The sequence below is a fragment of the Phlebotomus papatasi genome, chromosome 2 (assembly GCF_024763615.1).
Source record: "Phlebotomus papatasi isolate M1 chromosome 2, Ppap_2.1, whole genome shotgun sequence".
Classification (NCBI taxonomy): domain Eukaryota; kingdom Metazoa; phylum Arthropoda; class Insecta; order Diptera; family Psychodidae; genus Phlebotomus; species Phlebotomus papatasi.
The window spans coordinates 2,652,813-2,669,051 of NC_077223.1; the positions used below are offsets into that span (position 1 = coordinate 2,652,813).

General features: G+C 35.0%; 1 protein-coding gene across 1 annotated transcript; it reads left to right on the top strand.

Annotated features, from left to right (window-relative positions):
- Window positions 1–614: 614 nt before the first annotated feature.
- LOC129805011 (enhancer of split m4 protein-like) lies at window positions 615–1,112 on the top strand. Its single transcript, XM_055852814.1, has one exon. The coding sequence runs from the start codon at window positions 615–617 to the stop codon at window positions 1,110–1,112; it is 498 nt and encodes a 165-aa protein (XP_055708789.1).
- Window positions 1,113–16,239: the final 15,127 nt, after the last annotated feature.

Sequence of the window (16,239 nt, forward strand, 5' to 3'; positions counted from 1 at the left end):
TTGAGATTATTCACTTGATACCCCTTAGAGGGATTTTTGGTCGAAATAGAAAATTGGGATGCTGCAATAGAGAAAATAAAAATATCTCTCAACCAAGGGTTACGATAAAAAAAGCCAGTTCCAGTTTCGCCTACAAAATCATCCCGTAATCAGCAAATAGGGCTGGATCTTGGTATCTGAGAATCACCCTCGCTTACCATCTGCCCTGAAAATTCGGTGGGAACTTGGAAGAGATTGAAGTTCCCACGATTTGAGCCTTCGTATGTTTTCAATGAGACCAAGTGGAGGATATATATGTGGTATTAAAAAAACATACCATTTTTCGACACACATGCTCACCCATCTCTGTCGCTCTGGCACGCAATTGCCGTGCAGCGGAGCGAGATGGTGAGCACCAACGATGAACACCTGCCCTTAGAACGAGCCCTGATAGGATGATTCGGTGAGTGGGGCACAGCATTTCACCCCGGGATGGCACTCGGGCCCTATATAAGGGACCATGATTCGGTGCCTCAACTCACATTTGAACTGCCAGTTGTTCAGCAAACATCTTCAGTAAAAGAAGTTCTTTTTACTTTAAATTTTCGTGCGTTTAAGTGAATTCAAGTGCCAAGATGATTCATCAGAGCGAATTCATCATCTCCAGCAACAACAGCATCAACGACAACATGTACAATGCCAAGAAGGCCAAGTCTCCAGCTCATCGGGTCAAGAAGATGCTGAAGCCCCTGCTGAAGTTGCTGTCCCAATCCCGGAGACCCAAACATCTCGGCAAATCCTGCCACAGTCACGACTTTGACTTCTGGTCTCCGTGTCCCAGCCATGACAATTCCGCCAATGAAGAACTCGAAGCCAGGATCTTCAGCGAAATAGCCCAGTGTGCCGATGATGCTGCCGTGTATGTCTACAATCCCGAAGATGGTGAATGCCAACTACAGCCCGTGACCCGAGATCAGCAATTCGTGCCAGTTCACTTTGCACGTACCGATGCTGGCACATTCTTCTGGACCACCATGGGCAAAGAGGTGGACTGTGACCTTATTCAACCCACCTACTGCTGCTCCCACTTCCAGCAGCCCCAGCTTCAGCACGACAGATGGGTCCAGGCCTAAGCATACCCCCTCTGGGCACCTCTTAACGGGTCGCAAGCTTTAATCAAATCCACCGTCTTCCCACGTTGGCATTGTGATAACACGTCCTATCTTTAAGTACCGCCTAATTGATCTTGTGATTGCATTGAGCTTTAATAACGAGAGATAAGCCACTAATGATCTTCCATTTTATATGTATACGCTGCTCTTTACAAGCACAATAAAACATTGAAAAAACTGAAATATCTCAAAATCTTTTCTTATTTGGGTAACATCTTCTTGGGATCTCCTCTTTGACCAGACCTTCTTACCCCAGGCACCTTAGCACTGCTTTGAGCTTCTTCTTTTTTCTGTTGTTTTGCCTTCCTCTTTTGGCCAATCTTCGCTGGAATTTAGGGTATTGTGTTACGGCCTGGAATGGACCCCTCCCCGACCCCTACCCATCTTCACGGTCGCGGCAATGGTTACAAAATTACCCGAGACATGCCATGAAGTATAATATACGGGAGAGGAACCCTGCAGGGATTTTAAACCTAACCATTTGAACACGTGCACACAATTGGGAAGATGATTCAAGTTGGATGCCTATAGGACATACCAACCAGAGAAAAAAAAATTGATCAACAGGTAGAGACACCAAAGAGGAATATTCCAATAGACAGGAACAAAAAACCAAGCTGTAAAACTGGTTGGAGGGAATTAGTAATGAGGTTCTTGCAAGAGGACGACGCGTCGATGTTAGCCTAGGAAGGGTGTCCGTGCCGTATAATATTTGTCCTGGCGCCAAATGTTCAGGAGAGGAAGAAGACAATTAGAGAACAAATGAGACATTGAGTTTCAACAGGGGTCTTTTCCACGAAAAATCCACAAAAATGAGGGTGTTAATGTCTTAAGCAAGCACTTGACTTTGGTCTTATTGTCGCCACTGAGGATCCTCTCGACCATTCCTTTCCTGGTGATCCTCTTTGTTGACCCTAAGGACTGTCTCAAGATCACTGCAAATACAGCAAAGGGTTATCCTTAATCCGGAGTTCGTTGATGGTCATGGGAAATGGAGAAAGATACTTAAGATACTTAGCATCAAATAGTTTGCAAACTTTTTTTCAGCTTGACTGAAAAGAGAGTCAGAAATTAAGTACCTTCTACACTTTGATGTATTACAACTTCTTGGAAAGGGAAAAGATTTTGAGCACGGTATTGGGATATCTTATTTTCTTTTTAACAAAATCATATTGATACTTCAATCTTTGGAATCAACTAAGAATTGCAAACATAATAATAAGTGGAGGGTGGGATAGTTCTTTTTTTAGAACTAGACAGTTTTTTGGCAATTCATTAAATATTTGAAAAATTGCAGCACATTTGCTTTATTATTAATTTATCATCTTAAAATTAATTATTGATACTAGAACCAAGGGGACTCTCAACATTTCATTTTTCAATGCGTTTTTGCATAGAGGCACTGAAGAATATTGGAAAGTTTTTTTCTAAAGAGAATTGACTTATCAGTCTGATATATCTCGAAATCGTGCATAAAAACCTATCTAAAAATACATATTTCATAATGTTCCCCAATGTTATACAAGAACTACAAGCAAATTTGTTTAGGTCGCGGTGCAATAGCTGCAAAATTTTTACAAGGAAAAGTGGAAAATAGCTTCATATTTTATTAGGCTTGATGGGCCCCTGCTAGAACCTTTACCACCTTTACCATTACCGTAATTTCGCAGAATAAATAAATCCTTAATACGTTTAAAAATAAGAAAAATAAAAATAAAAAAGGATGAACTGAGATGAATAATTAATATAAAAAACAAACTAAATAATAAAGAGTAATATTAAATAATAATTTAACTGATAATTTATTTTATTTTGAAAATCTTGTTGTTTGTTTTTCAATTTTTTTTTATTATTTTCCTTATTTTTCCAATTTTATTTAATTACTCCTAGTTATTTTACTGACCATCTAATGCTTAAACTTTCTTTGGTAGTCCCTTCTAAAGCTTGAGAGATGTTTTATATTTTCGCAAAAATATGCTTAAATTTACTTACTGAACCTACATTAATCTTAAATGTTTCACGCTTCACTGGAAAACAAATAAAGATTTTTAATTTCTTTGGCATTTTCTCAAAATTGAAAAAAATGATTAGGTTCGCAAATAAGCTTGTAAATAAGTTTAAAAAAAAAAACAAATAATACATATAGTTCATTCGATATTTCAGGCAATAAGTTTCTCAACAAGGTTAAGTTGGATAGAATAGATTGAATTCCCTGCTTTACATTCCTTTGTGCCTCATATTTTACATTATTATATTTTAATTTTTTGTACCTTTTTGTGAATTTGAGATTAGAGTCATTAGAGTATAGGCTTCCCAGACTGGCCGTACTGTCACTACAACACAGGTCTAGGATCAGAGGCAGCCAAAATCCCGAACGCTAAAATCCCGAAAGAGCTAAAATCCCGAATGTTCGAAATCCTGAAAGGGATGGAATTATACGGAGGATAATTTGTAGAATAATTTTCCAAGACACAGAAAATTTTCCAAACCAAATTTTCCAATTTTGCAAACGCGGATGCAATCATGGAAGTAAATATGACACTTTTAATAATTCAGGATTTTGGCTTTCGGGATTTTGACCATTCGGAATTTTGACTCTAATGATTTTGGCGTTCGGGATTTTGATTTTCAGGATTTTGGCTTTGGGGATTTTGACCTGGACCTGTCTAAGGCATGAAGATCCTTCGGTTAAACGGTCACCACACAGAGATCTGTAGTGATCTCCCGTTCATCATCTTTCGGGGGATCTCAGTGGGGCAATAGGTAAGTCCGGTAAGACTGTTGGGTCTTGGATGAATGAAATCTCTGACTCGACCGACGACGTTTTTCTATTTTTGCTTGAAATCAGGCAAACCTTTGGCTGGTTTAGCCTTTTTCCTGAGATCCTCCTTCAAAATTCCCCAACAGTTTTCAATAGAACGCAGTTCCGGTGTGTTGGGCGGATTAAACTCTTTCTGCACATAAAAGACTCTATTGTCGTTGAACCACGCAATCGTATCCTTAGCGTAGTGGCTTGATGCTAGATCTGGCCAAAACAACAGTGGAACATCATGGCTTCGATAGAGCGGTAGAATACGTTTTTTTGAGACACTCTTCAATGTAAATGAAAAATTCTTGACTTCGAAGACCACACGAGCAAATTGCCATCTAAACCAAGTATTTTTTCGGGAACTTGGTGTAGTTCTTGTATCGATACTTGCTGTGTATACCTGTGCGAGTCTTTTCCGTATAGTATTGTTGTCCAGGCAATTGGTGGAAGTCGGCTTTCACGATGGTTTCGTCGTCCATTAAAATACATCTTTCAAAACCTTTAAGAAGGTGATTATTCAGCTTTCTGGACCGTGTTTTGGCGGACTGTCGTTGCTTATCTGTACGATGAGGTGCAGGTTGGGTTTTATAAGTCACTAAATCATTCTTTTTCTTAATTTTACGAACTAAGTAGTGTGAAATACCCGTCTTTTTGGCCACATTTCGGAGCGATAGAGAAGGGTTCCTCTTAAAGTACCCCAGCACCCTTTTCTCCATGTCGCGGTCTTGAATTCCAGGCTTCCTTACCACCAGCTTGCTTTCGGAAAATCGTCTTTGTATCCTTGAATCGCAATACTACCTTTCGGACTGCTGAGCGCGACTTTCCGATGAGTTTTCCTATTTCCGTATAAATCGCATTTGGATTTTGTAGTTATGTCAACAATCTGTTGTAAGATTCTCTCCATCTTCTGAACTCTTTCCGGACCGCAGCATATGCTGCAAGCCAATTTCACAATTTTTTTAATCAAAACTATCTATGCTCAGGAATTAATTGAGGTCCTACGAAAAATATCTTACATTTGGACATCCTTATAGTTTGTAATCATCCACAAGAATCGGATTTTTATCAGTTCTGAATAATTAAAAAACATTGTTTTTCACAGAACATTCATATGCTGCTTTGGGTACTCAGAGTCCCAAAAGAGACGAAAGAGTTAAGATATCTCAACCGAAAATCAATATTTTTTAACGAGAGTGGTATCAAAATAAAACTAATGAAATGCATTAAAAATGACAACTGACAAACAAAAATTAAACAATAGTTGAAACTATCAAAATCATATCAAGTGGTGGGGAAATTCAAACGATTCCACGCTTTAGTAAGGACCTATTACCTGAATATGTCAGGGTCAGGGTAGCTCAGGTAATATGTGCAGTGGATATACCGCCACTGACTCGGTCACCAGAGCCTCGTTAATTAAAACATGTTGCACCAACGTGAAGGTGAGGATGGTATTTGGATAGGGGAAGCTCAAATATCTTGCGCTAACCTATCCCTTACAGCTCTGATTAATGCGGACATGAGATGAAGTCATCTCGTGTGTGCTGAGACGCAGGAACGCACCACTTGGCGCCTTCGAAGTAGGAGGGCCGACCCCCGAAAAGGGGACATAACGGCAGGTAAGTAATAAGTAAGTAAGTACTTAATTAAAGGCCTTTATAAAACCCCTTAATTAAGTACTTAGTATTAAGGACATGGAAAGTAAATTCACTAAGTACTTGATTAAGGACCTTCGACTAAGCATATTTTAAGTAATAAACTGAATAAAATTTATCAATAAATAATTAAAAAATTTTGCTAATGGAAAAACAAGTTTGTTAATATTTTAAGGTTACATTATTCTGTATTGTTAAATTAATTCATTTCTTTTATTAAATGGTTAACGTGTTTCCATTCCATTTTCTATTCCGATTTCTATTTTCTACTGCCAGATGTCACCACTTTCACCCAAAGAATGCTTAAATTAAGGACTTAATAAGTACTTATTAAGGACTTGTTTTATGGACTTGAACTTACCTTGTGTTAGCCAGGTTGATAAAAAAAAAATAGGTCATCTGTGAATCAATCTTGATTTTTGCGTTTCCTTGAAGTTAGATTCCAAAATCTTTTGGTGTAAATATCAGTGTTTTTTCAAGGATTAATTTTCCTCTGAGTGTTTTCTTCCAACTTCCACGCTATTCACCTCCTAATAGGCCAATTATTGAATTTTATTTCACGATCACCAATAAATTTTTCCATGTCTTTTGTCCAGAAATCGGGTTCTTTTCACCACGAAGAATGGGCCATCTTTTTGGCCATGCCTGAAATTGTAAATTCATTTTTCACTTCCATAGAAATTTAATAACATTTCTTTCGAATCACAAAGAATTCAATAAAAAAGTATAATAGCTGTGACTCAGATGCTGTAAAATAAAAGGAAAAGAAGAACGACTGAAAAATCACCAATAAATAGTCACATTAGTTTGATGCAGCAATAAATACCTTTTCTATTATCAACAAAATTGTTTTCAATGCCTTTGACTTGCATTTTTGGAGTGATTTGGCTTATTCTGAAGAAGTCTTCTTGTCCCAATTTCTATGACTCAATGGATGCACACAAAAACGACAAATAATTGACATTTATGAAGTGTGTATTGACCAATTGATACTGAAGAATTGAGCGTTTTTGCCTTTTCAGTTCTTGGACAAAAATACATTTTTTAGTGAAAAAGTTTGCTGTTTTAAAGCATTTAGAAAAAAAATTGGTTGAGAATGCAAAAGAATCAGAAGTGACATCCATTGAAAAATATCTCCTTTCTCAGCAATTCTTTCAAGGGGCCTCTTTTTATTCCTTGAGGATTTTCTAAGGTCCTAACGACCGCCTGAAATAACAAATTCCATTCAGGCGTGGTGAGAGTTTCAGCTTTTTTTGACATCACACACCAAAAATCAATTTGGCAATAATTTGGTGCAAAAGAGTCCTTTCTTCTGAGCCGATCAACCAAAAAACGACACACCCCAAGATCCCTTAATGTTTTCTTTTGCTGCAGGTATACACAAAAACCATCAAATAAATTGCTCATAATTACACATTTCATATTAGATGAGCACAAAATTTTCTCTTTGACACTCCACAGTCAAAAAGGTATATTTATTTTGGGCTTTTTTACTGCCATGGAGAGTCCTTAGACGCCCAGAAACCAATCAATCTCTGATACTATCTCTCCAAGAGACGGTCAAAAATAAATAAGAAAGCTTAATTGCACATTTTGCGCTTGAGTGAGGACTGAATGATGAATTTCCATATGAATTTCGACAGGGACTTTGATGGCAAAACCACCATGGAGGGTGTATCTCTTGGTGGTACCTCCATGGAGACAGGTACATCTGGAGATAAAAATCCTAAATTACCCTTCAAAGGGCTCTGAAGATTTTCTGTACTGGGATTTGTTTTGCAATGGAAAGTCCCTAAAGTGTGACCATAGGAATTTACATAATTTTATATACTAGTTTGTTTACTTAACATGCAGCCACTGTGCTATAAAATTTAATCCAAATACCTGTAGTAATTGTTTTACAACATTCCTAAGGGTTTAGGATGCAATAAAACTATGCAGATTTGTTGGAATTGCAGATACAGATTAGCTTTACCCAAGGAGCAAAATAAACGTTGAATAGCAAAAATTTACAGAAGTACGATTACTTAGGTAAGTTTTATTTTAATGATATGATAATTTTAAGTTGGTCTTACTTTACCCAAGTTTCCCTTCTTATGTCCCAAACAGGAAAAAAATAGTCCGCTTGACGTAAGTTTTTGGTAAATCTGACGAAATGATCTACCCTAATAAGCCGAGCCTAAGAAGCCATGTTTTTGATACAGTCTTGTAAAATTCTCTAAGTAGGGCGTTATAGAACCAAAATTCTTATAATCTGCTTATAAACGATCATGCTTCAATTACTGAGTTTAGTAAAAGTAAAGTGGCGCACTCTTAAAAGGCTTAAGAGCTTCTACGGGAATTTCAACAGAAAAGTCTCGGTCAACATAAGCCTTTTAAGAGTGCACTAAAAGACTTGTTAATGTCTGGAGTCTATAAGGAAGCTATTTTCGTTCTTAGGAACTATTCTCACAAATAAAAAACTCAACCCTGTAACAGTATTTTATTTGATTTGTAAAAAAGTTGTAAGATATTTTTTTTAGTATAGTCCAATATGTTCAAAAAACCGTCCGTTTTCTGACTTCATTTTAGGAGTCTGAGAAAGACCCATACCAAGGGTCGAAAGCTTTGGAGAAAAATGTGAGTTCTTCAATTGAGAAAATGCAGCTGCTTCTGACAAACACCAGAAGATCTGAATTCAACACAATCCGTCAGGTATCCTACCTATTGAATGACTATTTTTCTTTTCGAAATCGAACAGACAGCAATTATGTAATCCACGTTTTAAGCAACTCGTGGCACGGCTAGAGATCACACGGTAAGAGATATTGACTCACGGTCTTCGGCGACCCTCCCCCATAAGTAAACATTATCTAGCACAGACATTTTTTTTCATTTCCCCCTTCCCACCCCAAAACCTGATTTCTCGGGTTATATTGAAAACGACTATTACATTTTTCATTTTCGAATATGTTTTGGAGGCAGCCAATGTAAACATTTCCTCCTTACCCATGTAACACAAGGCTTATTAATTGGCATTAAAACCTTATAAATACGTCGTCACTACTTATCTACTGACCTGTTGAAGTTTGACTAGGAGAATATAAGTAATTAATACGTCAGGTTACGATATTAATTGTCTTACCTAAGATTTACCTCATTACGACGTGATGAAAATAAGCAATTTACATGTGGTAATCATGAGATCATAAATACGTAAATATATGACCTACGCCATTTTGTGATTGAGTATATTACTTAAGCATGAAGTAATTTTGACGTCGTTATTACCAACGCTTTACTAGTTTCACTTTGGGATTTTTGATTTTCTTCCAGAAAAAAGGCTGAAAAGGGTAAAAATATCAGAAGTCCGATTACGCAGTTTTGTGGCATTCGACGAAGGTCGTGCCGGAATTTTTCCTAATTTTTTTGTCTCTTTATGAATTTCCCTGTTTTATAAGCGTGGTAACAAGTGTAGTCAGAATCACGTAATAATGAGGTACAGTAGACTCTCGCTAATTCGGCTCTTTTAAGATTCGGCTCTTTTAAGATCCGGCTAGTTTTTAATTCGGGCGACAGTTAAATTCGAAAAAAGTTTGCTGATATTTTTCAAGTTTGATTAAGATTATCAAATGAACCCAATATGCTCATATTTGCCATGGTGTATAATGGCAATATAATGAGTAAACTCAATGTGTGTATGCAGATCAATAAAAATCGTTGTATTTCAAAAAGTTTATCGCCAGAATTTCTCTTAAATTCAGGTGACATTTCGGTCCCAAATGCCCGAATTTGAGAGAATCTACTGTAGTACTGTCTTGTAGCATTTACCTTAATATTATCTCATCTCTACCTAAATCTGATGTAATTTCAACGTCGTTATCACCATCTGTCATTGTAATTTTCAATCGTGATTCTGGAAAATTATGCGAAAATGTGCCAAAATTTAAGTAAGGTAAAGTACCCTCACTCGACCGGGTTTGCGATTCGACCGGTGGGTCAATTTTTGAATATTTTATGGTCAATTTCTATGAATTTGTCACCGGTTCGAATTATTCTTGGAATAATTGCCCTATTAATGTTAGATCATATGCAAAATATTATAGCAAATATAAATTGAATAAATAAATCTATTGGTTGAGACGAGGAACCGGTCGAGCGAGAGCACTTTATCTTATACAGAGAAAGTTTAGTGCAATAACCGAACTCCTTGCACGAACTTCTTCTACGTACTGTATTGTTTAATGAATTTCCCTGTTTTATTAGCGTGGTAACAAGTATATTCGAAATTACGTAATAATCAGGTAGTGCTATCTTGCGGTATTTACCTCAGTATTACCTCATCTCTACCTAAATTTGACGTAATTTCAACGTCGTTATTACCAACACTTATTGCAATTTTGAGATTTTTTTTTTCAGTTTTGGATGTTTTACAGATTATCCAGGCGGACAATTGACCATCTGTGAAAATACCTTTGAATCATTCCTAATAACAGTTTTTCAAGGTTAAAGGTTAAAAAAGGCTCTAGAGAACCCCATTTATCAGGCGAATGGTTTCACGGTTGGACACTGGTTCAATCGGTTTTGAACCAGTTTAAATCCGATAATTAATTTTTATTCGAAATTCAATTAAAGTATTCCTGAAGTATATTTTGGAAAATGTTTTGAGTGATTTATAAATCCGTTCAAATCTGTTGTGAACTGTTAATGCACCGGTTATGAACAGATACGTGATTTTTGTCCGAAAATCGATTTTATTTCTCTTAAAATTATTTTATGTGATCTTTCGAGTGATTTACAAATCGGTTTAAACCGGTAAAGGGCGAAAATATTTTTGAGGGATAGCATCTAAATCACGAGTTTGGAACACTTCGCAAAACCTGTTTTTATTTTTTAATTTCAGTGTATTAAGATGAAAAATATATCTCATCATGGAGTAGAGAGTGTCATTTTGGAAATTTTGGAAAGAAATATTGTGAAGTCCTCAAATATTAATGAATTTAAGCAAGGCTTTATTTTATTTCCCCTAACTTATACTCTTCATTTCTAAATTTGCAAATTGCAGTACGTCAGGGCAATATTGATTTTTTTCTAAATATGTAGAGTTTATTGAAAGTTATTATACTAGATGTAACAGTCCTCAATATTTTATATATGTCATGGATTTTTTTCGACGTATACTAAAAATATTACTAAAAAAAAGGACTTTATTACATGACCTTCTTAATAATTGGGTTAAAAATACTCAAATTGAATTTGAGTATATAATTTAATCAACTTTAATAAGATCATGTAACCTACCATTTAATAAAGTTTCTAAAGTAAATAATATGTTGCGCAATTGATAGTCCAGAAATAATATTTTCCGTTGTTACTATTTCCAGTAGACAGAGCAATATTTTATAAATAGTACATAAGTAATTATGTGGAAGCATTCAGTTAGTTGTGAAGTGTCCAGGATGGTTGACTACATCGAGTGTTATCCTGAGTACCTTAAGGTTGAACGAACAATAAAAATTTTTATAGGAATTCTGAATTTTTCGTTTTTACGACTAAATTTCTTGAATGGATACGAAAAGTACATCCTTTCGATTTTACAAATTTACTCCCTTATATCATCTGTTTACACTTTTCTGTACTACGAAAGAAATATTATGTTAATCGGATTAAATTCAATGATGATTGTCGCTGCAATACAAATTATCGCGAAGACTTCAACAATTGCCACGAAGTCAAATCAACTGAATGATCTCTTCCTTTTCATTCAAGAGGTTCATGAGGTTCGAGAAATTGATTATCTTACAAATTCTTCAAGGATTCATCTCACGAAAGTTCTCCGGATTACTAAACTAGTTTTAAGGTAACCTTTTTGGATAATATTATTTATAAACAGTGCTACAAAAGGATTTAAATACAGGAATTTTATGATTCCAGTTTGGTGCATTAGTGCTGCTGCATTGTCATCATATTTTACTTACGCCAATGTACTTATACTAGCAGTTCCAGAATTCGGTTTAGAATCACATTCTACAAGTTCTACGTTTCTTAAACATCATATTCATCAAGTTTCTCTTATAATACAAGTTGCCATTAGTATGGCATTTGTAGACGGTATCCTTATAACTTTTGGTTTATATTTCATCGCGATTACAAACATTTTCTGTTGCATGATAAGGTGCATAGATAACACAGAACTCTATGGTATTACAAAGTATTTGGTGGATATTCATCAGTTCCATTGTAAGCTTCTCAAGAAATATCAAATGCTAAATGATATTTTCGGTTATGTGTTCACAATTCAAACTGCAACGAGTGTTGTATTTATCCTATTTATATTTTACCTCCTCGGAAGTAAGGAATCTTTAGTTTTTATTCCCCTCTCTGTGACAATCTTGACACAATTTGGAGCCTTATGCATTTTTGGAGAGTTCCTTTTTTCAAAAACTGGTAAATTTGCAACGGAATTGTATCTTACCAAATGGTACGAGTTCAGTGTCAAGGAGCAGAAAATGTTGTTAATGATGATGTACATTGCAAAGAGGCCCTTAGCTCTGAAAGCAGCCGGAATGTACGAAATTAATTTATTCTTGTTTATTCAAGTAATTAAAGCTGGAGTATCGTTTTGTGCAATTCTCTATACTCTTGCATAATTTTAAAAACACAAAGATTCATCCTCTACAAGAATACTCTTTTTAAATTTTATTAATCTTAATATTATTGTCTTTTTTCTAAAATTCAAGGACTTTCAATTGAAATGTATGATGTTGTTAATGAGATTTTTTGTACGTGAAAAGGAGTCCTTTTATGTTAAAGAAACACACATATACAATGATAACTTGGTAGTGTTTATTAAGAGGAAAATAAATCATTAAAAATTGTTTAGTTACTTTTAAAAGCTTTGGGTTACTTGGGATTGTCAACACCAACATTGTCAAAGACTTTTCCTGAGATCATGTTACAATTATACTGATGCGTATTAGGGTAAAGTGATATAATTTGGAATTAGTGTTATAAGTTGGACAATTCGCCGGTACAAATTGGACATGACTTTTTTCTTGATAAATACAGTACAAAATTTGTTTTTAAGCACAAGGAACCGAATTATAAAACTAAAGCAGAGGTGTGCAAGAAACCGTTGAAACCGAATTAACGTCAAATGAAACATGTACGTCAATAGTCAAAACGCTACTATAACAAACTTATTTTGACGTTAATTCGGTTTCAACGGTTTCTTGCACACCTCTGAACTGCTTTAGTTTAGTTTAAATAAAGCAATAAAAATATGCAAATAAAAATGAAGTACTAAATTTACCAAGACAAAAAGCCCTGTACAAATTGCATAATTGTCCAACTTGTACCACTTTACCCTAATATCTCGTAAATTATTTAACAAATCCAGAGACAAGCCCTGATATTTTAGTGGAGCTTCTGATTTTCTAATGCATTCTTCTGATTGAAGCTGGAAGGGATATTCAGGTAAGACGGCGGCGGACAACTCTTGAGATCTTTGATGCCAAACTCCACCTCCAATAAATCGTTTAAACAATTAAATTTTTGAATTTTGTGAAATCAGATATGATACAGTTCAAATGATATGCAATATAGTATTAATATAAATAATGGCGGCACAAAGTTCCGTAGAGAAACTTAGGCCTTATCCTAAAAGGTGTTCGGAACATCCATTATTAATTTTTCTTATAACAGGAATGGGGTTGTCAGTGAACTAAGAAGAAAATAAAGTTGAAAAAGCTTTTTAATTGTAAATTCAACCGTGGTTTTAATCTTGTAATTTGTCAACATTATCATTTATCAACATTAACGACAGTAAAAGCAGTCGTATTCTGATAGATATGAATATAATCAATGATACTTGGTAAGGCAGCGAGGGACGTGCAAAATAAATTATAAAATTTAAAATACATTTTGTTTCTTAACAAATTTATGGAAAATCCTTCCTGCAATACATTACGTAAAGTATGTCATTCCATGTATCCTACATTTATTAAAAAAAAACCTTCGTTTCTCTGTTCAAACTCAAGTCTATCTTAATATGTAGTTATCAGTAGATCTTGCACCTAAGCAATGCTTTTCAGAATACCAGTGTTACACCTTTTAAAGAGGCTTGTAGGGGGAGTTTTCAGGCTTCGAACACACTCTGGCCTCGAACGCTTCACATTATTCCAGAATTCATTTAATGAATCTGATCTATCTATGGCATAGGGCATACTGGGGTAAAATAGGGGTAAGCATACTGGGGTAAGATAGCCTCTATCTTCTTCAATGTCGTATGTTTCTTATAATTCGAACAAGAAATTTATAATATAAAAAATATAGGGTGAAAGGAACGTCTATTGACACTTTAAGAACTTGTGTCAGCACCTATTGACACCCTATTCTGTACTATTTGGGATATGAAATTTGAACATCTCTGTTTATAGTAAAAGGTATATTACAGAAAAAACGTTATATTACTTATATTTTACTAGATACATTAAATAATTTTCAACATTTTGACAAAAGTGTCAATAGTAATTTTTACCTACTTATTTTCCAAAATAGATACACTTGTGAAAATTTTCTACATGATTTGGATTCTTTGAATACTAAGCCGCTATTCGATTTAGCATTTTCCAAAGATTCTTTTCTCCAGAAATACTTTTATCAAAAATAACCAGTTGGGGTAAAAAGTAATAAAAGGTATGGGGCAAAAAGAAACAAAAACCAATGCAATTTCTGATGTCTCAGGGCGAAAAGAAACGTGATTGCCATGTGTCGCCGCTTGTTGTTGTAGATAGTGATGGTGATGAAGATTCGAAAACATTAAGTAATACGCACACCCTAATGCATACTCTGAGAGATAAATATTCTGTCGACTTTTACTGAACCTAAGATATCTATTTACAAAGAACACTAAACAATTTATCTACATTATTTTAGTTTTGTTTTTATTCTGCACTTAAGTGACATTTACTCGGCTACTCCTTTAGCAGATTTCGTCAAATTCGTCTCACCCAATTCGCCAATTTCGCCTTTTCAGAATCGTTGAATAGAATTTTCTTGCCAAAAATTGCCTTTTGGGAAATAACTTGAAAAGTGATTTTTTTTCGTTCAGATAGAGAAAACGCTGACCTACAAAGAGGTAGAGGAATAAATTTCCTATGAAAATACGTCATCTAGGTATTTTTTTAAATTTATGCAAATCTTCTGAGGAAAAAAGGCACGCGAATTTTGTTTTCATGAAATTTTATCGGTCTAAAAGGTTTGCCGGAGCTATATGTAACATATTTCATGGGAGAAAAAAAGTGTTCGATGTTCCAAGCCATAGTTTGTGCGAAACCTGAAAGCCTTCCCCTATACGGCGAAACCTTTCGTTTGAATTAAATATGTATATTAAATTATACCCCTGGGTTTAAATCTTAAGGAATATAATAAGTATGTTGCGCAAAAGTGGATGTACAAAGTTTTAATCAGTTACTATTTTCAGATCGCAATTGAATATTTAATAAATTGAAGTAGAATAAATAAGATAAACGTACCATTTAGAAAGCAGTCGTTTATGGGTAAAGTGTCCAAGATGGTTAACTACATTGAGTGCTATCCTGAATATCTTGAATCTCAAAAAACAATAAGATTCCTTATAAAAATTTTGAATACTTCGTTTTTGCGACTAAAAGTCTTTCGTGGATACGAAAAATACATCCTAACATTACTTCATATGCATTATATGTTATCCACTATTTTTACATTTGTGTATTTTGAAAGAAGAAATATTACGGTATTTGGTTTAAATATAATGATGGTGATGGCAATACTACAACTTTCATCGAAGACTTTTGCAATTATTACGAATTCACATAAATTGAACATGATATTCCTTTTCATTGAAGAAGTTCATGAAGTTCATGAGATTGACTTCTTCACAAATTCAGCTAGGATTCACCTTACGAAGATACTTCGAGTCACTAAGCTCATTTTAGGGTAACGTTCTGAAAATCCCGACTTTAGAAGCAGTCTGCAAAAAAGTTTAAATAGATTTTTTCTAATTCCAGTTTGGTCCTTTAGTATTTTAGTTTTGAGTTTGTATTTCATCTACAATGATGTGATGCTACTTGCTGTTCCTGGAGTCTTTCCTGGATCAAATGATACTTCTGCTACGCCACCCTATCATCATGCTCACCAATTTGCCATTATGATGCAGATACTTATAAGCCTGACAAGTGTTGACGTAATTCTCATAGCTTTCGGTTTATATTTCGTCGGAATTACGAATGTTTTCTGCCATATGATTGGAAGCCTGGATAACACAGAACTTAGTAATGTTACTAAACTACTGATAGACATTTACTTTTTTCACAGAAACCTCCTCAAAAAATATCAATTACTAAATGAGATTTTCGGTTATGTCTTCTCAATTCAAACTGCAACGAGCGTTGTTTATATTTTGTTTATATTTTACCTCTTGAGAAGTAAGGAAGCAATTGTATTTATTCCACTTTTCCTAGCAATTGTCACACAATTCGGAGTTTTATGTACTTTCGGAGAGTTTCTTTTTTCAAAGACTCAGGATCTTGCTATATTACTGTACCAAACAAAATGGTACGAGTTCAGTATCAAGGAGCAGAAAATGTTGTTAATGCTGATGTGC